We start from the raw sequence: 27,438 nt of genomic DNA, 5'->3' as shown, positions 1-27,438 counted from the left end.
CAGACCTGAGAAGGCAACAAATATAATTGCAGGAAACTCACGTTAACCTCTGTTAAGGAACCGATATAGAAGGAAATGTCAAGGCTTCACAGAAATTAGTAAACTGAAACTAGCAGAAGAACTCATTCCAAGATGACAGACAAAAGTCGAAACGTAACTGCTAATTTCACTCACCAGGTATAGTGAATGGCTTTAGAAATGGACGTTCCAGAGAAGATAATGTTTTTATACCGAGTACAAGCATCTGTTTGCGGTGGGAGTGTAAAGCAAAGAGCCAAATTGCCTAAACTATTTTGAAAAATCATTTGGTCGGGCAGACGGGTGGAAGCTGCGATCTACAATGAAAGAAAGGCGCTTATCAAAGCACTTTGCCTAAAGTTTTTATACAAAGACCGCCGTTAAAATAAAACTCAAAGCCCAGATGCGCAGGGATTAAGGACCATTTAATGTGTTGGGGTATTTTACAGTATATTCGAGAAATGTAATTCTAAGGTAAGACCAGGCATTAAATCAAAGCAAAGCAGATGTGCCCACGCTTTCCATTTTGCTTGTGATCGCATTTATAATGTGTGAAAACTTAGCTAGCCCATAAACAGCACTCCACTTTCTGAACTAATGTGTAACAATACATATGAAAGTATCAAAGCAAGAGGACAAAGTAATGGGTTTAAAAGCAGTGCTTAGAGTTAAAACAGGTTTTTGCCTTCATGACTAACGGTCGAACAACTGTCACACCTCAGCTGGCTAGGATGTGACATAAGGTATGACAAACAGCATGACATAAAAATTTATACACACAGATTTCAAAATATATGTTGCACAATACGTCAAACACATGACTAAAAGTCTATGAGATATGAAAGTGCTCACACTATCGTATGGATGTGACTCCCGGTATCTCTTGCAAAGGGAAAAATCAAACTAGGTTATTGTGGAAAGGGAAAGTTTCTCAGAAAGAAGGATGATTAACTTAGATATCAGACCAACGGACTCTGGCCTATTTTGTTTCTGACAAACAACTCATTCCCGCAGAAAACCAAAAATATAGTGTATGTGAGCAAAAAAATTAAACACCAGCCCAGCTGTGAAATCCTTTATTATACGATAGTTTATTAACTTTACTACCCATTCCACACGTGTGTGGAGTTCGGAAAATGTATGCTGGCTGTAAAAATGAAATGATGGTATAACATTATTGGCCGAGACACTACATCTGGGATGTTCGACCGCTTGTTGCAGCCTTCTCATCTGACGCCACTTTGGCCCCTTACTCGTCGATGGTGATGAACTGATGATGAGCACAACGCAGCACTCAGTCGACGGCAGATAAAATCCTACGGGGCCGATACGATGTAGAAGCAGCAACACTCCAATCCCCATTCGTCACGAGACAGTGAACTGCGGACACCCAAACAGTCATCTCTTTACTTTAATTTAAGGATGCACATGTAGCAGACTGAAGAGTTGTACTATGATTCGCCAAGTATTTCTTGTAATTTTGTAAGTTTATTTTGCGAACTTAATGTTCTTCTCGAATCTCAGCCAGGTCGCATTTTCTCGTATTTCTCTCTGTTAATGTCTTCTAAAAAAAGAACAGTACAATTTGTGGAATTGTTTGTCTGAAATTAAGAAATCACATAAATTACAGAAATATCTGACGTGCCTTTCAATGTTGCTCGAAAACTCATATACAGCAAATGAGGTGACGATTGAGAATGTAAAGTTCAGCGTTTCACTTGGAATCTTAGTATTTTAAAGAGCAGTGGATGATATTTCTCTCGTGGATTACGTAGGCCACCACAAAAATATCGTCTGTTAATGAAACTGCCTGCAGATTAAAACTGTGTGCTGGACCAAGACTCGAACTCGGGACCTTTGCCTTTAGTGGGCAAATGCTCGACCAACCGAGCAATCCAAGCACGACTCACAATCTCTCCTCACAGCTTTACTTCCGCCAGCACCTCGTCTCCTACCTTCCAGACTTTACACAAGCCCTCCTGCGAACCTTGCAGAACTAGCAGTACTGAGAGAAGGGGTATTGCGGAGACATGGCTTAGCCACAACCTGGGGGATGTTTCCAGAATGAAATTTTCACTCTGTTGGTCTTTCAAATTTTAAGCTAAACGTTTAACTTTGAAATTTCTATTGGCCCATGATTTGCTGACTTGACTTCGAGCGGCATTCAAAGGTACGTCAAATGTCTCTCTAATTTCTTTTATTTGTTTCTTTTAGACAAATCATTTCACAAAATATTTGACCTGTTTTTTTCAGTCTTTTTATTTCCAAATTTTGTTCAGAAAGAATGAAATATAATATGTTTATTAGTCTGATTATTTTCCAATAGTTAAATATTTTTCGACAAAACTAGATCCATCGCTTGTGGGTCTGATAACCCATTTGTCGATTTTACACAAAAATCCTTTGTGTAATTTCTAAGGACCTTTGTATTCGCTCCGCTTAAATTTTCGTTGACAGTAAAATTTCACAAATAAGTAACTTTCTATGCGCAAATTAGCTTCACTTTGAAGATGCGACACTCATTTACATAGCCATCAACAGTTGTTCGTCAAATATTTCAGTTTGACCTTAAATGACTAATTAAGATTTTCTTAACCACCCCAACTGCTTACAAGCAATTAAACCTTTTCCGCAAAACTAGATCTCAAGCTAGACGGTTTGATACTCCATCTGCCTATTTCGCACTCATCGTTTGGTTACGAAAACTTGACAGAAATCCAATTGCGTAACTTTTAGGCAGTCTCGGTTTCCCTCCCCTCACATATTTGACCAACGAAAAAACCTGAGCAAACTCACTTTTCCGGTATTTTTACAAGTTCCACACTGATTTAGATCGCACACTCTTGAGCAGTATTCCACTATGAAATGTACGAGTAGTTATAACAATTGAAGCCCCCATCACAACCCCTACAGATTTAGTGGTACGTTGGACCATCGGATATCCCGTCAAAAACTGAACAGAGAGCAAGGTGTACTGAACTTTGGAAAAACGAAGCAAAATAGAAACAGTGAATGGTTAAGATTTAATGGGTGCAATATCGAACAGCGTTCATGATCATCGTGTCGTGGTTGTGAGGACACGGTGATCGACTGTAAAGGAGGAGATGCGGGTTCAAATTTGTAACAGTCCCACTCTTTTTTCACAAAATTAAGAACTTTCCCTCCCGTCCCTTACGTGTCTATTCGCTGTATTCAAATTTGTGTATGTGCCGCGACGTAATGTCAGTTTGCAACAGCGACGTGTAATGAAGGGACCTCCAGACGTACGTATCTCATATTTGTTCTTGGTAAGAATATATTATGTCGGAAGCAAATGTGATGAATGATGAGAGCAGGCGAGATGCCGCTTAGACGCGTCACAGAAATGAACGAAACAAGTGATTGGGTGTGAACTATGTTACAAAGAAGGAATTCAAGAGTAGAAACTTTAAAAACGGAATGCAGTAAGCGTAGCGTGTGGTACATCTGTAGGACAAATGGGAGATACGTACGTCTGGAGATCCCTTCATTACACGTCGCTGTTGCAAACTGACTCTACGCCACGACACTTACTCAGATTTGAATACAGCGAACAGACAAGTCAGTGACCGGAGGGAGAGTTCGTAATTTTGTGAAAAACAGAGTGGGACTGTTACAAGAACCCGTATCGTCTCCCTCACAATCGTCCACCGTGAGCACTCAGCCAGGACACGACGATCATTAACGTTTCGCGATATTGCACATACACATATTTGGACCGTTCGCTTGTATTGTGCTTCTTTTTTCCATAGCTCTGAACACCTTCTGTTGTGTCTAGACCATACAGCCCAGACACAATGCTGTAGCCGATAGGGCACGCAAGGCTAACTCAGACGGGCGTGAAGTCTGGAACATGAGACTTATAAATGCACTAAAGAAAAATACGTAGCTTTTTTAATACTTAACTTTATTCTCTTGTTGGAATACATCTCTCCTGCATACTCGTAAGCTATTGGCACTGATACAAATGGCGCCTTGCTAGGTGGTCGCCATTTAACTTAGCAGAGGGCTATTCTACTGTCTATCTCTCGGCAAATGAGAGCAAGGCTTAGCACGTCCAATCGCTAGCTATGTGGTCCGTACAACTGGGGACGAGGTCTCCTCAGTCTCTCGAGACCTGCCTTGTGGTGGCGCTAGGTTTGCGATCCCACAGTGGCGACACGCGGGTCCGACATGTACTACAGGACCGCGGCCGATTTAAGTTACCACCTAGCAAGTGTGGTGTCTAGCGGTGACACCACACCTTCTTCCTGTTTTCATTCTTGATCTACATCTACATCTACATATATACTCTGCTAGCCACCAAGCGGTGTGTGGCGGAGGGCACAACTCGCGCCAAAGTCATATTTCCCTCTCTTTACTCCACTAGCGGGGAAAAACGACTGTCTGAACGCCTCAGTACTAGCTCTAATTTCCCTTATCTTTGAATGTTGATCATTGCGCGGTTTGAAAGTTGGTGGTAATAATATGTGCTCTACATCCTGGGTGAAGGTCGGATTTCGGAATTTAGTGAGCAGCCCCTTCCGTTTAGCGGGCCGTCTATCTGCAGGTGTGTACCACTTCAAACTTTCAGTGAGATTTGTAACGCTCTCACGATGGCTAAATGTACCAGTCACGAATCTTGCCGCTCTTCTTTGAACCTTCTCAGTCTCTTGAATCAGACCCAACTGTTAAGGGTCCCATACAAACGAACAATAAGTCTGGACGAACTAACGTGTTTCCTTTGTTGAAGGACTGCTTCGCTTCAGGATTCTACCAATAAACCACAATCTAGAGTTCGTCTTATCCGTTCCTTGCGTAATCTGATCATTCCCTTTGAGATCATTTCTAATAGTCACACCCAGATACCTGACGGATGTTACCGCTTCCAAAGACTGGGCATCTATTTTGTACTCGTACATTAGTGGGGATTTGCGCCTTGTTTTACGCAGTAGGTTACACTAATACTGAAAGATAACTGCCAGTCATTACACCACGCATTAATTTTCTGCAAATCCTCATTGATTTATTCACAACTTCCGTATGATACTACTTTCCTGTAGATTACAGCCTCATAGGTAAATAGTCTGTTGCCGCTGTCAGTATCATCAACCTGGTCGTTTACGTAAATCGTAAAATACAGCGGACCCATTACACTGCCCTGGGGCACACCTGAACTAACGTTTGTTTCTGTTGAAGACACCCCGTTCAGGACAGCATGCTGCACTCTGTCTGTTAGAAAACTTTCTGTCCAACCTCATATTTCATCGGATAGGCCGTAAGCACACACTTTTTGGAGCTAGCGACAGTGTGGAACTGAGTCGAACGCGTTTAGAAATTCGAGGAATACGGCATCAATCTGGTAGCCGGTATCTCGAGCCAGTTGTATATCATGCACGAAGAGGGCCAGCTGTGTCTCGCTTGACCGCTGTTTCCAAAAATCGTGCTGGTTTCTGCAAAAAAAAAAAAAAAATGGTTCAAATGGCTCTGACCACTATGGGACTCAACTGCTGTGGTCATAAGTCCCCTAGAACTTAGAACTACTTAAACCTAACTAACCTAAGGACAGCACACAACACGCAGCCATCACGAGGCAGAGAAAATCCCTGACCCCGCCGGGAATCGAACCCGGGAACCCGGGCGTGGGAAGCGAGAACGCTACCGCACGACCACGAGATGCGGGCTGGTTTCTGCAGATGAGCTTCTCAGAGTCTAGAAAGGTCATTATGTCTGAACAGAAATATGTACCAATATTAAACAACAAATCGATATGAGTGAAATTGTCCGGTAATTATGTGCATCCGATTGATCTATGTTCAGTTTTTGATGCGCTATCCAATCGGCCAACTTGCCACTAAATGTGAGGGCAGTACGATGAGGAGTTTCCCTTGTGAGCGTCGAAAAGCACGTGAAAAAGACACTCTTTGAAGTGGAAAGGACTTTGACCTTCACTAAACTGCGGAGCGTGACGTGTCGGCCTGCTCACCTGTGTCCTTGTGCCAGGTGCAGAGCGCCCCCGGCGACGCCTCCACGTAGCAGTTGATGGTGACGTCACTGCCGACGGGCGCCGCCACCAGCTGGTTGGACACCTTCACCAGCGGCGCAACTGTCAACGGAAGCGGAGCGTCAGGGTGTGCGCGCTGCTGTTGCTGCTGCTAGCTGCGCGTTAGCCAGTGTCAACTCCAGCGAGCTATTACCTGCCCAGTTTATCACATACCGGCAACAGTGTGGAAAGGAAGAACAGCTTATATCACTACCGAGGTTCATTCTCTGGAGCAAAGGTGCACGCTACAGACGACAATTAAGTGAACCAGCGGGAAAGTGCTCTTTTCAGAGTACAGAAAAAGCGAATACGCTGCTCTTCAAAAGAATCTGACAGAAACGTGGGGAACCAATTGTCTCAATCCTCAATCTGCCTCCCTCACAAAAATTTCGGCACGCGAACATAGTCTCGCTCTTTTAATACAGAACATTCGAAATCCTGTCATCCAGTATCTCTTTCTAGTTAAGCCTTCATACTTAACCACTGCACCATACCACGGAAGCTGAAAAATGCTGAGGGTCCTAGCTACTTTTTCACCTATATTCACGTGCCTGAAATTTCTGTCCAAATTGCACCCTCCCCCATACATACGTGTTAAAACTCGCTAGTATGGGAAGGAACAGAACCCTTCCCCACCCCTCCCAAAAGCCTATGTACGAGGGTCACTCCAAAAGAAATGAAAACTGTTTTTGAAAAAATACAGTTTTCATTCTGCATGTGTAAAAGTTTTACAGTGTGTAGATACATCCTTCCCGCTTGTTTTCAAACTTAGTTCAACCTGTTCCCGTGAGTGGCGCCGTCACAGCATGTCTTCATGATGGCTACTACACTTGACGTTCGTCAGAAGCAACGTGCTGTCATAGAATTCCTGTGCTGTGAATACGAGACAGTGGGAAACATCCACAAGAGGTTGAAAAAGGTGTACGGAGATGCTGCTGTCGATCGCAGTACAGTTAGTCGGTGGGCAAGCAGGTTACGTGATGAAAGCGGGCACGGCAATATTGAGAATTGTCCTCGGAGCGGCAGGCCTCATACTGCACACACTCCAGGCAATGTGCAGAGAGTTAACGAATTGGTGACTGCTGACAGACGCTTCACAGTGAACGAATTGTCACGCTACGTTGGGATAGGAGAAGGAAGAGTTTGCAGAATACTGAAAGTGTTGGCGTTAAGAAAGGTTTGTGCGCGGTGGGTTCCCAGGATGTTGACAGTGGCTCACCAAGAAACAAGGAAAACGATATGAAGCGAAGTTTTGGAACAGTACGAGAATGGTGCAGATGAATTTCTTGGAAGAATTGTGACAGGTGATGAAACATGGCTCCATCACTGTTCACCAGAGACGAAGAAGCAATCAGTCGAGTGGTACATGCAAATACACCCAAGGAAAAAAAAAATTCAAAACCACACCTTCTACTGTAAAAGTTATGGCTACAGTGTTTTTCGATTCCGAAGCGCCGGCCGGAGTGGCCGAGCGGTTCTAGGAGCTTCAGTCTGGAGATGCGCGACTGCTACGGTCGCAGGTTTGAATCCTGCCTCGGGCATGGATGTGTGTGATGTCGTTAGGTTTAAGTAGTTCTAAGTTCTAGGGGACTGATGACCTCAGATATTAAGTCCCATAGTGCTCAGAGACATTTCAACCATTTGATTCCGAAGGACTCTTGCTTGTGGATATCATGCCAAGTGGAACCACCATAAATTCTGATGCATATGTGACGACACTGAAGAAACTTCAAGCTGCAATGAAGGAACTTCAAGCTCGACTGAGTCACGTTCAACCACATCGACAAAAGCAGGATGGTTTGCTGTTGCACGACAATGCACGGCCACATGTCAGTCAAAAAACCATGGAAGCGATCACAAAACTCGGATGGACAGCACTGAAACACCCGCCTTACAGTCCTGACCTGCCTCCATGTGACTAATATCTCTTTGGGAAACTGAAAGTCTTTCTTTGTAGAACAAGGTTTGATGATGATGAATCCCTTGTGCACGCTGCCAAACAGTGGCTCCAGCAGGTCGGTCCAGAATTTACCAAGGCGGTTCCAAGATGGCGTAAGCCAGTTGAGAGGGATGGAAATTATGTGGAGAAATGAAAATATTGTTCCTAAAGGACGTATCTACACACAGACTTTCAAATATGTAGAATAAAAGATGGAATTAAAAAAAAATTGTGTGCATTTCTTTTGGAGTGACCCTCGTATATTCTCTCATCCGATTTTTCATTTCTCTTCTGAACACACTGCTCCTATCTCCACGCATCTCTCTTCTCTTTTACTACTACTGTCTGTCAATGACGATCAATATCTCCTCTCTCTTTGGCTCCCACTTCTGTTGTCTTCGTCCATCTCTCTTTCCCTGCCTCTTTCTCTCTGCCACCATCACTAGCTCCTCTCTCGTCCTCTCACACTGGCACTACCGGCACCGCTTCCTTCCTCTTCTGCTGACACTGTCTCTCTGCTTCTCTCTTTCGGAAAAAGGAGCGCGGATATTGTCGCCAAAATTTTGTGGTGAGGTACAAATTCTCTTTCTTGGTGGTCCGACAAAAGCGCTTTCCCGCTGGTTGCCTTCGCTTCCTTGCCATAGCGTGGTGTGCTTCCTATGCTTCCTATATAAAACCACGAGTAATTCTACACGTCGACGAAGTGTCGGTAGGAATGCGGCTGTAGCGTAAGGTGAAGGGTTACGGGAGAATATGGATTTGGTAGTAGGAATGGGAGACGGGACAGACTAATTTTATGCAACAAGATTTGTTTTCGGACAGGATCCGCATTGAGCAAAACACACATTTTTCTTTTTCTTTTTATTCCCCAGACATCTTTAGCTGAAGTTTTCAGCATCATCAGTGGGTGTTTTGTTATCTTCTATAAAGCAGGCTGTAGCCTTTCGCCCCTACTCTTCAATCTGTACATCGAGGAAGCAATGATGGAAATAAAAGAAAGGTTCAGGAGTGGAATTAAAATACAAGGTGAAAGGATATCAATGATACGATTCGCTGATGACATTGCTATCCTGAGTGAAAGTGAAGAAGAATTAAATGATCTGCTGAACGGAATGAACAGTCTAATGAGTACACAGTATGGTTTGAGAGTAAATCGGAGAAAGACGAAGGGATTGAGAACTAGTAGAAATGAGAACAGCGAGAAACTTAACATCAGGATTGATGGTCACGAAGTCAATGAAATTAAGGAATTCTGCTACCTAGGCAGTAAAATAACCAATGACGGACGGAGCAAGGAGGACATCAAAAGCAGACTCGCTACGGCAAAAAAGGCATTTCTGGCAAAGAGAAGTCTACTAATATCAAATACCAGCCTTAATTTGAGGAAGAAATTTCTGAGGATGTACGTCTGGAGTACAGCATTGTATGGTAGTGAAACATGGACTGTGGGAAAACCGGAACAGAAGAGAATCGAAGCATTTGAGATGTGGTGCTATAGACGAATGTTGAAAATTAGGTGGACTGATAAGGTAAGGAATGAGGAGGTTCTATGCAGAATCTGAGAGGAAAGGAATATGTGGAAAACACTGGTAAGGAGAAGGGACAGGATGATAGGACATCTGCTAAGACATGAGGAAATGACTTCCATGGTACTAGATGGAGCTGTAGAGGGCAAAAACTGTAGAAGAAGACATAAATTGGAATACGTCAGGCAAATAATTCAGGACGTTGGTTGCAAGTGCTACTCTGAGATGAAGAGGTTAGCACAGGAAAGGAATTCTTGGCGGGCCGCATCAAACCAGTCAGTAGAGTGATGACCAAAAAAAATAAAAAATAAAATAGGAAAAATGCTTTTTACTACTGGTACACATAAATTTCAATTTAAAGACATTATTTACAAATTTAAACAACAGACAAAATTTTAGCATATATAACTTGTTACCACATGCTGTGGATTTCCTCGATTTTATTTAACTTAATGGAGCTGCTTGGTTTCACAATTTGTCATCTGACACCATATAAAACATAGTGTAGAGCAGTTGTTTACTTCGAAAATTTACGACTAGGCTTGGTACGGTTGTGCCTACCATTAACTAGTACTGCCTCGAAGATTGTGTGTGTGTGTGTATGTGTGTGTGTGTGTGTGTGTGTGTGTGTGTGTGTGTGTGTGTGTGTGAGTGAGTGTGTATGTGTGTGGTTGCAATATGATTCGCCTACTTCTGCGGATAAGAGAAACGTACTGCAAACACACACACACACACACACACACACACACAGACACAGACAGACAGACAGACAAACACACACAATCATCCACTTAGCATTAGTTAATGGTAAACATGACCATAACATGCCCAGTTGTAAGCTTGCAAAGTAAATTTTCTATGAAGCTACAGATGACAAAACCACATTAAATTACATAAAATCCAGGAAATGAGCAAATGTGGTAGCGGAGGTATCTATGCAAAAATATTTGTCTGTTTTCCAGATCTGTAGCTACTGTCTTTAAAAACTCGAATTTATATGTGTACCAGTAGTAAAAAGCATTTCTCGTGTTTTTTAGAAGAAAAACAAAAAACCCACTGAACATGCTAAAACTTCAGCGAAATACGTCTGGTGAATAAAAATAATAATAAAAAAACTGTGTTTTGTTCAAGGCGGATCCTCTCCTAAAACAATTCTATTCGTAAGTAAACGCGGATAGGTGAGCTTCAACCTAAAGATGACTATTTCTGCAATAAATTTCAGATAGTAAGAGCGATACTCTGCCCAAGAATAACAAGAGGAGGGGGTTTGCTTGGAGAATACCGGGAGATACAGGAAGATTTCAGTTAGATTACATGACATTCAGGTAATCAGATATTGGACTGTAATTCATGAACAGCAGCGGATATAGACTCAGGTCATATTTTAGTGATGATGGAGAGTAGAAAGAAGTGCAAAGAAATGGGATACGGAAGCATTGAGGAATGCAGAGATATTTTTGAAGTTCTCAGAAGCTATAGATACTGCGATAATGAACAGCTAGGCAGGCAGTTCAGTTGAAGAGGAACGGATATCTCTATAAGGGGCAATCACATGAGATGGAAAGAGAAACATAGATACTAGGAAAGTAACTGCGAAGAAAGCATGGATAACAGAAGAAATACTTCAGTTGTTAGACGAAAGAAAGAAGTACAAGAACGTTCAGAGAAAGTAACGAATACAGAAATATGTGAATTAAGAAAGAAATAAATGTCCGGTGCAGGGAAGCTCTGGTGAAACGGCTTCATGACAAATGTTAAAACATCGAAAATAAAAAGTGACTGTCGTAAGGAACGACTCCCCATACAGAAAAGTAAAAACAACCTTTGGTGAAGTTAAAAGCAAGGGTGGGAACATTAAGAGCGCAATGAGAATGTCACTGTTAAGTGCAGAGGAGACAGGGAATAGGTGGAAGAAATAAAATGAAGACGTCTATGATGGGGAAAACCTGCCTGATGATGTGACAGAATAAGGAATAGTAGTCGTTACGGAAGAGGTAGGGGATCCAGTATTAGAACCGTAATTTAAAGGGGCTTTGGAAGATTCGAGATGAAATAAGGCAGAAGGGATAGTTACATTTGTAACACCTATATCGATTAGAAGTAGGTTCACATTATGTAAATGTGTATCTGTGATTATGAAGTTTTTTTTTTTTTTATTAGTTAAGGTCACTGATTTGTGACAGTAAATTTAAAGTTTCTAATGTATGTATACAAAAAACTAAATAAGGTTTAGAATAATGAAATTTTATAATATATGTATGTTTATAAAGAAAACAATGTATATTGAAGGCTGGTTCATGCTTAGGGCACTTGTACTGTATAATGTAAAAGATTTAGGGAAGTCCCTTCGCGACGGAAGTGGCTTGGCGCAATGTAAAAGGCGGTTTTTGCGATGGAACTGGGCGGCTCCTTGGTGGGAACGGTACGCAGTCAGTGGCTAGCCTTTACATGGTACACATCGATGGTGCGAAGTGGGGCATTTGGAAACCGTTTTGCAAGGAATGTTGCCTCGGATGTGTAATTGGCTGTTGCATGGTACTCTCGGCAATAAGAAATAAGTCTAACAAGTTGAAAATCCGTCACCAAGAAGAAATTGTAAAGAGCAATCAAATATCAAGAGCCATGAGTACAGTTAGCCACCAATTATCCTAATCATGAACCTATGCAGGATCCCCTCCTAAGTGTTCATAAATCCGAGTACCTTGTTTCAAACAAACTGGTAATTTATTTTTGTGTATTAAATGTGCTAAAATTCAGTGTCCGTCTGTGTAAATGTTGCTACCTAAAATACCTGCTTCACATGTGATGAAAAAGGCACACAAGTTAAATTAATTTGAAACATAATTTAGCCTTGATTGCTATCATGAATGATTTTTTGAGGTTAATTGAGCTCAGTGTTGGGTAATTTGCTTTGGAGGATGAAAACATGAACCATCCCAAGTGAGGCTAAGAATTAAATTTAGCTGAATCGAATCTTACTACTCCAATAATCATAGAATTTGACTAGTGATACAGTATCATTTTATGGGTCCCCACCATGTTCTTCTCTTATTTGTAAGATAATTGGAATATTATTGCTTCTGAAGCAATCTGATACATTACTGTAAATGGGAGTATAAATAGTACTTTATTTGTGGTATTTATATGTCAGAAGGCCCCCCACCCCCGTCCCATGTCCAATTTTAGTTCGGTGCTTCCTGCAGTGACATCTCAATACTGAGTCACGTAATGATCGAGATTTTAACTGTTATTATTATGAGTTGGGTATAATTTGGCTTTCTATGACTATTCGTTTGTGCATTTATGGTAACTACTGCTACCCACAACTTAGAATGCCCTGTATTCATGTGTATTTAGTATGCTATTCAAAGGGAATCTTAATGAAAGTCACTTCCGCAAATAATATTTAATTTTCTTAAACATATATTTCCAAATTCATGTGCCTAATTGGGCTAGAGACCGTTCATTTTTCTTTTCATTCGTATATGAATTTTACTTCTTTCATTAACCCCAAAGTTAAAGCCTGTTTAGTTTTTACTATTAATTGCACTGTATTCAAAATTACTGTCCGATACTTTCATTCATTAGCCAAACAAGCGGTAAAAAATTTCCGAAATCCTCTCAGTGGGTAACACTGGTTTGTGTCACATCAAGTGGGTGTTGTACATTCCATCGGAATTTCTAAAATCATTGGGAGATATGGCAAAAAAGGGCTATTCTTTTTGGTGTGAGGAATGTATAAGACTGGCGATATACCATCAGACTTTCGGGAAAAACATCATCCACATAGTTCTGAAGAATGAAAGAGCCGACAAGTGCGAGAATGGCAGCACAGTCAGGTTAACAGCCCATGCGTCGAAGTTGCTAACAATGTACAGAATAATGTAAAAGAAAACTGAAGATATGTTAAATGACGATCATTTTGGCTTTAGGAAAGAGAAAGGCCCTAGAGAGGCAGGTCTGACGTTGCATTTGTAATGGAATCCAGAGTGAAGGGAAAAGACGACACGTTCATAGGAATTGGCTGCCTCAAAAAAGCTTTCGACAATATAAAATGGTCCAAAATGTTCGAAATTATGAGAAAAATATGGGTAAACCATAAATGAGGGTGGGTAATATACAATACGCACAAGAAGCAAAAAGGAACAGTAAGAGGAAGTTCAAGTACGAGGTGCTCAGATTAAACAGGATGTAAGACACTGATGCCGTCTTTCACCTTTACTGTTCAATCTATACGTCGAAGAACAATGACTAACACCAAAGAAAGGTTTAAGAGTGGGATTAAAATTCAGTCTGAAAGTATATCAATGTTATTTGCTGATGACATTGCTATCCTCAGTGAAATTGAAGAAGAATTACAGAATCTGTTGAATGAAACATAAATGAGAAACGAGAAGCTTAACATCAACATTGTTGATCAAGAACTAGATGACGTTAAAGAATTTTGCCACCTACGCAGCCAAATATCCCATGATGGACGGAGCAAGGATAATATAAGAAGCAGACTAGCAAAGACAAAAAGGTCATTCCTCGCCAAGTGAACTCTGCTAGTATGAAATACAGGCCTAAATTTGAGGAAGAGATTACTGAGAATGTGTGTTTGCAGCACAGCATTGACTGGCAGTAGAACAAGGACTGTGGGAAATGCGGAACGGAAGAAAACTAAAGCATGTGAGATGTGGTGCTGCAGAAGAGTGCAGAAAGCTAGGTGGACTCATGAAGTAGGGAATAAGGAGTTTCTCCACAAAATCTGCGAGGAAAGGAATATATTGAAATAATTGACAAGAAGAAGGGACATGATGATAGGAAAAGTGTTAAGACTGCAGGGAATAATTTCCATGATACTGGAGGAAGTTGTGGAGGGAAAAACTGTAGAGGAAGGCAGAGGTTGTAATACATGCAGCAAATAACTGTGGACGTAATAATAAGAATAACAATAGTAATAAAAGACGAAGCTTTGATAGTTTATTTATATATTTCGACACTTTTGTATAGTTTCATACTTATAAATAAATAACCACGCATAATATAACGTTAACAAAATACAGGGTGTTTCAAAAATGACCGGTATATTTGAAACGGTAATAAAAACTAAACGAGCAGCGATAGAAATACACCGTTTGTTGCAATATGCTTGGGACAACAGTACATTTTCAGGCAGACAAACTTTCGAAATTACAGTAGTTACAATTGTCAACAACAGATGGCGCTGCGGTCTGGGAAACTCTATAGTACGATATTTTCCACATATCCACCATGCGTAGCAATAATATGGCGTAGTCTCTGAATGAAATTACCCGAAACCTTTGACAACGTGTCTGGCGGAATGGCTTCACATGCAGATGAGATGTACTGCTTCAGCTGTTCAATTGTTTCTGGATTCTGGTGGTACACCTGGTCTTTCAAGTGTCCCCACAGAAAGAAGTCACAGGGGTTCATGTCTGGCGAATAGGGAGGCCAATCCACGCCGCCTCCTGTATGTTTCGGATAGCCCAAAGCAATCACACGATCATCGAAATATTCATTCAGGAAATTAAAGACGTCGGCCGTGCGATGTGGCCGGGCACCATCTTGCATAAACCACGAGGTGTTCGCAGTGTCGTCTAAGGCAGTTTGTACCGCCACAAATTCACGAAGAATGTCCAGATAGCGTGATGCAGTAATCGTTTCGGATCTGAAAAATGGGCCAATGATTCCTTCGGAAGAAATGGCGGCCCAGACCAGTACTTTTTGAGGATGCAGGGACGATGGGACTGCAACATGGGGCTTTTCGGTTCCCCATATGCGCCAGTTCTGTTTATTGACGTAGCCGTCCAGGTAAAAATAAGCTTCGTCAGTAAACCAAATGCTGCCCACATGCATATCGCCGTCATCAATCCTGTGCACTATATCGTTAGCGAATGTCTCTCGTGCAGCAATGGTAGCGGCGCTGAGGGGTTGCCGCGTTTGAATTTTGTATGGATAGAGGTGTAAACTCTGGCGCATGAGACGATACGTGGACGTTGGCGTCATTTGGACCGCAGCTGCAACACGGCGAACGGAAACCCGAGGCCGCTGTTGGATCACCTGCTGCACTAGCTGCGCGTTGCCCTCTGTGATCGCTGTACGCGGTCGCCCTACCTTTCCAGCACGTTCATCCGTCACGTTCCCAGTCCGTTGAAATTTTTCAAACAGATCCTTTATTGTATCGCTTTTCGGTCCTTTGGTTACATTAAACCTCCGTTGAAAACTTCGTCTTGTTGCAACAACACTGTGTTCTAGGCGGTGGAATTCCAACACCAGAAAAATCCTCTGTTCTAAGGAATAAACCATGTTGTCCACAGCACACTTGCACGTTGTGAACAGCACACGCTTACAGCAGAAAGACGACGTACAGAATGGCGCACCCACAGACTGCGTTGTCGTCTATATCTTTCACATCACTTGCAGCGCCATCTGTCGTTGAAAATTGTAACTACTGTAATTTCGAAAGTTTGTCCGCCTGAAAATGTACTGGTGTCCCAAGCATATTGCAACAAACGGTGTATTTCTATCGCTGCTCGTTTAGTTTTTATTGCCGTTTCAAATATACCGGTCATTTTTGAAACACCCTGTATGTATGGCTTACATTTTTCCGGATACTTCACTTTTAGAGTGCAGTTAATCGAAAACTCCAGGTTTACGATTTGTTGTATCTTAAAAGAATGTAATGTTGTTAGAAATATTTACAATTTTTACAGTTCAGAAATTTTTGGCTGTTATTTTAAGTTCTTTTCAGGCATATTGAGACCCTTTTTCCCAAGTTTTACGGTTCTGTGCCTCAGTCAGTGTAAACGGAACCTGTATAGGATAGCTTTGTTTTTCGTCTGTCTCTCTGTCTGTCTGTTAAAAACCGTTAGTCTTAGGAACGGTTAGACGTATCAGCTTGACGTTTATGTCACGCACTATTGTCTATGGTCCCCTGGCGGTGTAATAAACGTTAACTCCCAGGTCAGTGCAATCAATCAATATTCTGATACTCGCAAACACATTCGTCGAAATCTATAGGGTATATCCCGTTGGCCGAGAATCGTGAAATTTGGCACAAGCAAGTTTTCACAGTGCAATCAAAGAAAAAAATCCGAAAATTGCTGGTTTGTAATTTTATCACACGAAAAAAAGATATTTTATGCTTTGTTACGAGACGTCAAACTTCAGATTGAAACAATCAATAGTTTTGCATCTAGGCTGACTGGGTCACAGAGTCGTCTGCGAATGTTTGTTTCGCATACAACTTGAAAGGCCTTATCTACCTGCATTAATCGCCCCCGGCTATCTGATGAAGCATAAATTTTTAAACGTGCTGTGTTAGCAATAAATTCATTCCTTGCCTGATTTTCGGCTTTTACCATTGCGACCCAGTCAGCCAGAATGTAGAACTACTTATTGTTATAATAATAGTCGGCTGGCTCCTGCACGACTTTATTTCACATGTATATTATTCAAATAAAAACATTTTCGGAAATCCTGGAATACATGGGTCCGGTATCTTACCAGTATCAGTGTCGATTGGCGGAATGCGTGAAGTGTCTTTATACATGATTAAGTTTGTACGAAACCCTCAGCAGGCGAGTCCCAATCGGACCCGTCAAATTTGTAGTTACTATAGTACCACTTGGAGCATGTTTCTATAGGCATCAAGTGCCCATTGTGCGGGGACATCGCACCATAAAGTTTTATTGGTGAAAAAATCCTGACTAAAATGCTAGTCTTGTGACATTAGAATCCTTGAAATGGCCCTAGAAATCTTGCCACGTGTTCACTACGTCAGTTACAATTGCACTTATGCCTCAGACGTGATATTACGTGCATATTTTACACGCATAAGTACAGTAAATTTGAGCCTGTGAATCTCGATAACGCATAATGATTTCGAAAAAAAAAAAGGATTCTACGTTTTCCGAGAATATCGTCTTAAGAACATGTGATAAAAATTTCGACGATTTGCCATGTATATAAATTACACAATTGGCCACCCCCACAACTGGTACTTCTCGTACCCAAAAAACATGTTACTTCGAGGTTTTCTCAGGAATGGCCCATCAACAAATGGTGCTTTTATAAGCTGCCTAAGGTACGCCGAGGATCACGCCTCAAGCACGATAAACAACCGATTTTCTCAATTTACCTGGGCTGGAGGATATGCGTAATGTTAAAATTTTAACTCTGTACTGAGCGCCAGCTACAGTACGACCGGTCTTCCGATAGGTTTGCAAATGGTTGCTAGCCCAAGGGCTATACACAAAAGTTTGCCTTTATCTCTGTGATCAATAGAACCCGACATATGACGCTCTGAAATGTCGAATATTTTCGCCCGGTCTTTTGGAACATTTTGGTGTCGACGGAGACACAGTGAATTCCACAGCAATATAACGTATATGGACAGGAAATTTGAGGGATATTAGAGACCCAAGACGTGCTAGAATCAAAGAAATTTTGGGAGAGGAAAGAAAAATGTGTAGTAACTATTCTTGTAGGTCACTGTTGATACTAGAACTATCCATTCAATTTATTATGCAAAACATATCGTTGAACTATGTTCCAGACATGGAAGACACAGTGGTGTACAAATTAAGACTGTTAGAGATAAAAAAAATCATGCAGGGTGCTGTGACTTGAGTATGGAAATCATGTATGGGTATTGCAGGGTTGGTTGTTCCGGAAAAAAATTGTTATGAAAAAATTCGACACGTTGCGCCGTTTCGGAGTTAATTAGCATCGAAGTTAGCCAATCAGGCCGTTGCACGCACAAATGCAAGCGGCCTGCCAGGTACAAGGCATGGCAGCTGTCCCCAAAGAGTACAAGACAGCCCTTGAAAATGCCCTGCCTTTTGCTTTGGTTCGATCCTTACTACCGTCTCATGTACAAGTTTTTCATCGCTCTCTTGCTCGCGTTTAGGAAACCAGGCACGTTTGGCGATAGCGTCTGTGGCGGAAGGCTTGAATTTTCGCGCGCCACGTATTCATCGGCTAACGCCAACGCTATTAAGTAACTCGGAAACGGCGCAAGGTATCGAATTCTTTTCTTAAGAAAAATTTCTGAGTACAGCATACCCATCAACGCCCCAACATGCGTTTATAAAAAATAGTCTTCAGCAGTCAACGTGAGAGGCTCTTTGACTAATGTCTCTGTTTCACGAAGCTCAAATGACGAGTACCGTTAACAATAGTACAACTTAGGCCAGGCTGCTGTAGCTCTCCGTAGAGTGCATGAGCTCACGAGAGCACACAGCTATGGCGCTGAGCATACGGCTGCTGTAGACGTGCCAGGCACTTTGCAGTCACTCCTGCCGATCACCGATTACTCAGGAGATTTTGGTTAGCGGTATACGTCTTCACACTATAAGCGTTGCGAGGTGTGACCGCTTAATATAGGGCGGAGTTCCCGTGCGATCTTACTACTTGGAAGAAATATCAGTCTGTTTGTGCAAATGCAAGAACAGACTCATTAGTCAACGAATGTTGAGCAAAGGACAGTGGCTTAACTTCTTTCGCCGGTGTAGTGAGAATAGGAACAATTAAGTACGGCACTTCCCGGAGACAATGGAGTGTTCGTTAACATGTGTAATATATGTTGTCTGTATTGCAGAAAAGAATAACTGTCACTCGTTTTTATTTTACTTTCACTTACGTTTCTTAAGCAACGTACCCCTCCGTAAAAAGCGCGCCACATCTATAATTATCTCAAGAGTTCTCCACCGCCACATCAACCCTACCCAGTCGAGCCCAGCACCCACATTTCGTTGCCAACCTCTGCAGTCCCTAAGTCACCAAGGTCCATCTGCCATGTGGAGTAACAACATCGAAGAAGAATCTAATGCAGCAGACGCTCGCATACAAGGAACTTTGAGTGCGCAAGTCCTAACAGTAGACCCAATGAACATTAAACGTATGACATGTAGAAGTGCTAAGACTGCATATTGTAGTTATACATAGTGACAGTAACGGAACTACCTAAAAATGCTGTCTGAACGAGAACATATGTAAAACAAACGATTCAAAACAAAATATTGAAGCAAGCAGTTAAGAAAATGGTTGCAGAATGGTCGTTTCTTCTATGTAGCACTACGGATGCATAAAACTATCGAGTGGAACATCTTTCAGAGACAAGCAAAAACAAAACAGTCACAAAAGACGCCTAGTAGTTAATTTAATTTACAAGATAGTAAAGAACTAGCACATTACAAAGAAAAACAGTTAATATCAATAACGAGAGCTAACATTAGTCCATTTACGGAGATTTTATTTCTATTTAATAGACAGTTTTGTCCAGCGAGGATTTATCAAGTGTATTTTATTGCTGAAATTAGCCACTGGCACATATTTCGTTGTGCAGCTTCACGAAAATGGAAAAAGGTTGAAAGAACTTCGCATCAAAGAAATAAAATGGAACTATTTAGCACCGCTTTTGTCGTTTCATCAGATGTTGTACTTTTTGAAAGACAATTCTACGTAATTGATTTCTAATGTTTTTATTATCCCGTATCTCAATTGGTAAAAACGGAACCTTTAAAGGATCTGTCTGTTGCCCATCTATTTCACAAATTAATGGCTCTGATTGTTGCCAGCTACATACTAGAAATCAGGTAGACAGAGAAAGTTATGTTGAAGAAAGAAACAAAGCCAAACAGGTAATTGCAACATCCAAGAAGAAATCTTGGAAACAGGTTGGAGACTATTGGTCAAGCTGCTGGAAAACTGTTCTGGAGTGTAATTAGCAGTCTTCCAAAGGGAGGTAAGAAGGAAATGGACAGGTCAGGAAACTGCTGGTGAATCCTGTGGATGCCTTGGGCAGATGGAGGGAATATTTTGAAGAGTTGCTCAATGTAGGTGAAAATCAGTAATGTTTCAGATTTCGAGGTAAAAAGGGGATAGGAATGATGATGGAAATAGGATCACATTTGAGGAAGTGGAGAAAATGGTCAATAGACTGCAGTGCAATAAAGCAGCTGGGGTGGATGAAGTTAAGTCGGAACTCATCAAATACAGTGGAATTTCAGGTCTTAAATGGCTACACAGGGTAACTGAAATGGCCTGGGAGTCGGGACAGGTTCCATCAGACTGGACAAAAGCAGTAATCACACCAATCTTTAAACATAGAAAAGGTTGTAACAACTACAGAGGTATGTCTTTAATCAGCATTGTGGGTAAAATCTTCTCGGGTGTAGTTGAAAGGAAAGTGCAGGTATTAGTTGAGGACCAATTGGGTGAACATCATTGTGGGTTTAGGCCTCTTAGAGGTTGTCAGGACCAGATCTTTAGCTTACGGCAAATAATTGAGAAGTGTTATGAGTGGAACAGGGAATTGTATCTATGCTTTATAGATCTAGAAAAGGCATATGACCGGGTTCCTAGGAGGAAGCTATTGTCTGTTCTACGAGATTATGGAATAGGAGGCAAACTTTTGCAAGGAATTAAAGGTCTTTACATGGATAGTCAGGCAGCAGTTAGAGTTGACGGTAAATTGAGTTCATGGTTCAGAGTAGTTTCAGGGGTAAGACAAGGTTGCAACCTGTCTCCACTGTTGTTCATATTATTTATGGATCATATGTTGAAGACTACAGACTGGCTGGGTGAGATTAAGATATGTGAACACAAAATAAGCAGTCTTGCATATGCGGATGACTTAGTTGTGATGGCAGATTCGATTAAAGTTTGCAAAGTAATATTTCAGAGCTAGATCAGAAATGTAAGGACTATGGAATGAAGATTAGCATCTCCAAAACGAAAGTAATGTCAGTGGGAAAGAAATATAAACGAATTGAGTGCCAAATAGGAGGAACAAAGTTAGAACAGGTGGACGGTATCAAGTACTTAGGATGCATATTCTCACAGGATGGCAACATAGTGAAAGAACTGGATGCTGGGTGTTGCAAAGCTAATGCAGTGAGCGCTCAGCTACGATCTACTCTCTTCTGCAAGGAGGAAGTCAGTACCAAGACTAAGTTATCTGTGCACCGTTCAATCTTTCGACCAACTTTGTTGTATTGGAGCGAAAGCTGGGTGGATTCAGGTTACCTTATCAACGAGGTTGAGGTTACGGATATGAAAGTAGCTAGGATGATTGCAGGTACTAGTAGATGGGAACAATGGCAGGAGGGTGTCCACAATGAGTAAATCAAAGAAAAACTTGGAATGAACTCTATAGATGTAGCAGTCAGGGCGAACGGGCTTAGATGGTGGGGTCATGTTACACGCATGGGAGAAACAAGGTTACCCAAGAGTCTCATGGGTTCAGCAGTAGAGGGTAGGAGGAGTCGGGGCAGACCAAGGAGAAGGTACCTGGATTCGGTTAAGAATGACTTTGAAGTAATAGGTTTAACATCAGAAGAGGCACCAATATTAGCACTGAATAGGGGATCGTGAAGGAATTTTATAAGGTGGCTATGTTCCAGACTGAACGCTGAAAGGCATAATCAGTCTTAAATGATGATGATGATGATGATGATGATGAATTAATGGCTACGACCCTTAGTGGTGTACAAAGCGAAGTTTGGAAGTCAGTGCTGTCAGAAGATGCCACTTATGTCACATAATTTGACTTTCGCAAACTCATTCACCAAAATCTGTACTTTACCTTCCATTGATCTACAACCATAAAATTTAACAAGAAGCAAGGCTCCACAGCACAACCAGAGGAAAAAATCAGAGAATGGTGAATTTGTAATTATATTACAACCATTTCTTTTCGTTTGCTATCTGATTTTCTTTCTAGTCGTGCGTCTGTTAAGCCTCCTTTTTCTCAGGAACTGAAAGACGCATGAAGTTGAAACTTACGTCAGCCTTGGCGGTATAATAAACGTTAGCCTCTAAGTCAGTGTAATCAATTGATACGGCCATTTATGTCTCATATTTAGACACACGCAAACTCACTCATAAAAGCCTACAGGGTACTTTCCAGTGAACTAGAATCATGAAATTTATAAACAAGCAAGATTTCGTAGTACAATCAAAGAAAAAATAATCTGAAAATGGTTAATTTTTTATTGCTTCACACGAACAAAATGTTTTGTTGTCAATTATTATCTGACTGTGTGTCTGTCCCTCCGTCTATTAAGACCTATTTTAGTCAGAAGTGCGTAGACGTATGAAATTGAAACTGATGTCACATACTGAGGTCTGTAGTGCTTTGGTGGCGTATAAATGTTAAGCCTCTAAGTCAATGTAAGCAAAAGATCCGGCAATTTATGCCATATGTTTTGATAATTGCAAACCCAGTAATCAAGTTCCATTAGTCTAGAATCACGAAATTTGGCAAGAAGAAAATTTTTACAGTGCAAGTTAAGTGGAAAATCTGAATCTGTCAATTTGTAATTATATCACACAAAAAAATATTTACTTTTTTTGTTTGCTATCCGACTTCAGACTTGAAATTAAAACGTTCTTCAAAATCTTGAAATCAATGTGACCAATACTTTGCCAGTGTCAACGTCGATAATAGGCAAAAATCGTCGTGATCCTCCATTCCTGGAATATACAAACTGTCTATGTTTCCACAATTAAGTTTGTACGGAACTCTCAGCGCACGAGTACTACACACACCTAGAGAATTTTTTCTATTAAATAACTGGGATTACAGCACCAGGAATGTGTCCCATTATGATTTAGAGAGGCATGAAACGGTAGTTTCCAAGTAACACATAAATGCGGTCATATTACGTCTATGTTTGGGTCAGATCTTTGTTGAGAATAACTATTTCGTCGTATAAAGTATGAAAGATGCAGCTACTCGGCATTTGTATGTTGTAAGATTTAATAATCTGATATTATTGAAAATTTATTAACTTATATATATATATATATATATATATATATATATATATATATATATATCACAGTTACCATGAACTCCTCTAGTTTTCATGTGGTATTTTCTTTGTATAAACTTGTATTGATTCAGAAAGCTATTTGAATAAAGAGTGACTAAGTGATAAGTTTTCTCTATCATTTTCAACCTAGTTGGAGCTTCGCACATGAGACTGCTTTGAACTGTTGATGTGTTCTCATAAAGCAACAAATCTGTGCAACATGTTGTATTTTAAAGTAGAGATTAGTCTTGGATTACCATTTACGACACTACTCGAAACGTCGTGGGTTATTACTTGTAGATACGCTTTAAAACTCTCCACAGAACTGTTAATGCCCTTATGCTTTCAGCGCTAAAACGAAAGTTCTCTCGTTGGAAGAGCCCATCGATGAATCAAACTCCGTCATTTACTTCATCTATAACAGCCGATCTGATCACTTCATTAAGGATTATGAGGCCCTAGGGTGCAGTGGAGTCCTCGTTAGCCTCCATACCAAAACATCGACAAAATTAACATCAGCCCTAATCATAATTTACCGCATGCCCCTTGGACAGAAATTTCTTCACACTGTCCCCAAGGACTAGAATGAAGCACGTGTTGTCTCTCACCAAGGAAAGGCAGCGGATCAAATACACGGAACTATGTCCGAAAGCAGTCAACTCCAAATATAACGGCCAGTCTGAAAAGAAATAACATTCTCTATAGTTATCAGCGCTGATCATTTGAAACCAAAATATTTCTCGTCGTGTAGACTATTTTTAAAGGCCCATATCCATATTTCTTCCCAAGTGGGTTCTCTGTTTCAACATCTAATTCTGTTTAATGGAAAACTAACATGGTGATGCGATGCTTGTGTGAAATACAGGTTAATTCTTATAAAGTGAAAACATCACTAGCTAGTTGTAACAATGCCGTCTGTTAGGGATAGGTACCTTCTTTATTGGTTTCTAACCGGCTGGTTCAGCTCTGAGCACCAGTCATGGTTTATAATCCCATTTTAATAGAAATGTGACATTCGCCGAGTTCAGAGAAAGTTCCTTGGTGTAGTAGTGCCTTACGGTAATAAAACGATTTAAGAAAAAAGAAATATTTTATTATAAATGCACCCAAAAACAAATTCTAATGGAGTAAACGACTTCCTAAGTTAAGAACAGAATTTGTTTTCTTACTTACATCGAAAATAGTGAGTCTTTTTTTGTACCGTTGGCTACTTTGAACGAAGTGTAAATTTCACCGAATGCCAGGCAGTATTCAACAATATCTGAACAATTACACAATATCTCTGTTTATATGTTTGAATCTTTCATTTTGAACAACCTTCTAAGAATGAAGCTGTGAGTTCAACACTGAAAAAGCTATTTATCAGTACCAAATGCCGTTGTTAGCTGTAGCTGGTGACTGTTTTATTTCATCGTCAAAATTAATTCGTAATTTCTTGAATTTGTAAAAGCTTTCAGTTCAGTGCTTCATCCATGGATGCAGCTGTAGATACCTTTATGTGAGATATCTAGGCAGATTGAGACTGAATTAGAGGCTACTTAATGAGCAGAAAGCAGCAATATTAGGGTTGGAGGCTTATCCGTCGATACAAGTTGATAATCGATGTACTCCAGGAATGTGTTATAGCGTCATTACAGTTCATGTTATTTGTTAGAAGTTTGCCTATCATATTAGTTTCAATGCAAGATGACGCAATTACTTATTAGTATATATACTACAAAAATAGTATCAATATCACATTCCACTTTAAGAAGACATGTTTGTTGCCAATTCTGGCGTACATCTGTTGTTGTCAGGTATTGTGCTTTTCTTTTTTTAATTTTGTAAACATTAAAAATTGTAGATGTGTTTCATTACTAGAAACTATAAATCACAGTTGAAGCTGGTCACGTTAGCTCCTCGAAGTAACACTGTGTATCTACGGAGGGGACAATCCCAAAGGCTTAGTTGTCCATAAGGAAACTACGTGTTTCAGCTTACAGTGGAATACTGAGAGAGAGCTGTTCATCTACAAGAGAATTTATTGCAAAACAACGGTACGACTTATATTGAAAAGAAGCCTATTATTTCACGACCACCTTCTTAAGAAAATTCCAAGGACTTGCTTTTAGTATGAGAATTACGCACAAATTTCAAGCAAACACTAAAGGAAGTATCGTCAAGACGAAAACCGAGTTACACTACATAGCAATTTTTTTATGGGATTAGAAAGTGAAGTACTTCAGGCGTTGAGAACAGGAAAGAATGGTAAATCACCGGGACCAGCCAATATCAATCTGGAGTGTCTGAAATATGGTGGCGATAAAATTGTGAAACTGATAACACAGCTCTTCAACAAAATGATACATGGAGATTCAGTATCCAACGAGATGAAGCTGGGTTACATTAATAAAATATTCAAGAAAGGGGATCGCAAAATTTGTTCAAACCATCGATGAATTTGTGTTACAAACACATTAATGAGAATTTTTGCGAAAGTAATTAAAAACAAACTGGAAAAAAATTTTAGAACCCAAGAACAACAATGTGGATTCACGGCTGGGAGATGTGTAGACCATATTTTCACAGTAGACAGACTTTGGAGAAACATAGGGAAAAATCAAAAAATATAGGAATAATTTTCATAGATCTAGAAAAAGGGTATGATACTGTTCCAAGAAAATTACTTTGGAGAGCACTACATATGGCAAACATAAACCCTTCCTCGATTAAAATAATACAACAGATGTATAAAGATAACATTTGCCAAGTGAAAGTTGGTAATAAACTTTCACAGAAATTTAGAACAAGCAAAGGCCTTTTACAGGACTGTCCCATGTCACCATCAGTATTTAAAATCTATATAGATATTAGCATTAGAACATGGTCTCGTAAATGTAATAGTATGGGATTAGAAATAAGAGATGGGGTTTACCTGCATTATTTATTGTTTGCTGATGATCAAGTAGTCGTAGGACAAGATGGGGAGGATGCTAACTATATGTGCAATCAACTAGCAGTAGCACACAAAACTTGGGGTCTGAAGATTAATTACCAAAAAACATAATACTTGACTAACGATTCAGATGAGCTATACATTGAAGGAAAGAAAATCAAAAAGGTAAACACTTTTTGTTATTTGGGATCCATTTTAGAGATCGAGGGAAAATCAGACTAAGAAATCAATAAAAGAATTGGTAGCGGACGGAGGGTCATTGTGATGCTCAACTCAGTCTTATGGAGCAGAAATGTAATGAGCAGAACTAAAAAATTAATATCCAAATCCATATTAGAGAGTGTGGTTCTGTATGGAACGGAGACCTGGACAATTAACATGAAGCACATTAAAAAATTACAAGCTCTAGAGATGGACTTCTGGAGAAGATCGGCAGGAATCTCCAGGAAATAAAAGATAAGGAACACCGAAATAATAAGGAGAATGGAAATAAAAGAAAGAATATATGACGTTATGGATAGGAAGAAATTACAGTGGTACAGGCATGTACGACGAATGGAGAAAACCAGAATACCAAAATTGATACTGGAGTGGGAACCGGAGGGGAGAAGAAGAAGAGGACGACCAATGAGCACCTGGCTCCAAAATGTATAGCACACAATGAGGAGAATGGGCGCAGAAGAAGAGGACACACGATATCGAAACACCTGGAGGAAAATTTTGAAAATATAGTTTAAGAACGTTTATTGTTTGTATTGTAATTTCCAAGTAAATTATTATGTTGGAGAGAAGCCTCTGTAATGAGGAAAGCTCAAAATAATAATAATAATAATAAGTACTTTTCTTAGCAGTATTCGAGAACACAAGGAGTTGTCCAGGGGAAATGATTTTGAATTACATTAAAACTAGCTTTGTTACCTGTCAGACATTTTGCATTACTGACCATTACTGGGCAAATGATCAAAACTTTTTACTACTTTATACTGAACTCCTCTCTAAGCCATTGACAGCTTTAACAATGGGTAATAAAGGACATTTTCCACAAGGTATTGTAGATATGCACATGACTGTTCTTCTCAAACTGTGGTGTATTATGTATGAGGAATTTTATTTGCGAAGATATGTATTGTGACATGCGCAGGTAAATTGTCTAG

At 40.4% G+C, this 27,438-nt stretch overlaps 1 protein-coding gene across 1 annotated transcript in view; it reads right to left on the bottom strand.

Moving 5' to 3' along the window:
• The window catches only part of LOC126260749 (lachesin-like), a 163,814-nt gene that overhangs the window by 24,452 nt on the left and 111,924 nt on the right, over positions 1-27,438 (bottom strand). Inside the window, exon 5 of the mRNA XM_049958087.1 lies at positions 6,002-6,121. Coding sequence (XP_049814044.1) covers positions 6,002-6,121 — 120 coding nt within the window. The remainder of the gene's footprint in view (positions 1-6,001; positions 6,122-27,438) is intronic.

This window comes from Schistocerca nitens, chromosome 5 (assembly GCF_023898315.1).
Source record: "Schistocerca nitens isolate TAMUIC-IGC-003100 chromosome 5, iqSchNite1.1, whole genome shotgun sequence".
NCBI classification, from domain to species: domain Eukaryota; kingdom Metazoa; phylum Arthropoda; class Insecta; order Orthoptera; family Acrididae; genus Schistocerca; species Schistocerca nitens.
The sequence above is the reverse complement of the archived record's forward strand: the minus strand, read 5'-3'. Positions and strand labels throughout refer to the sequence as shown.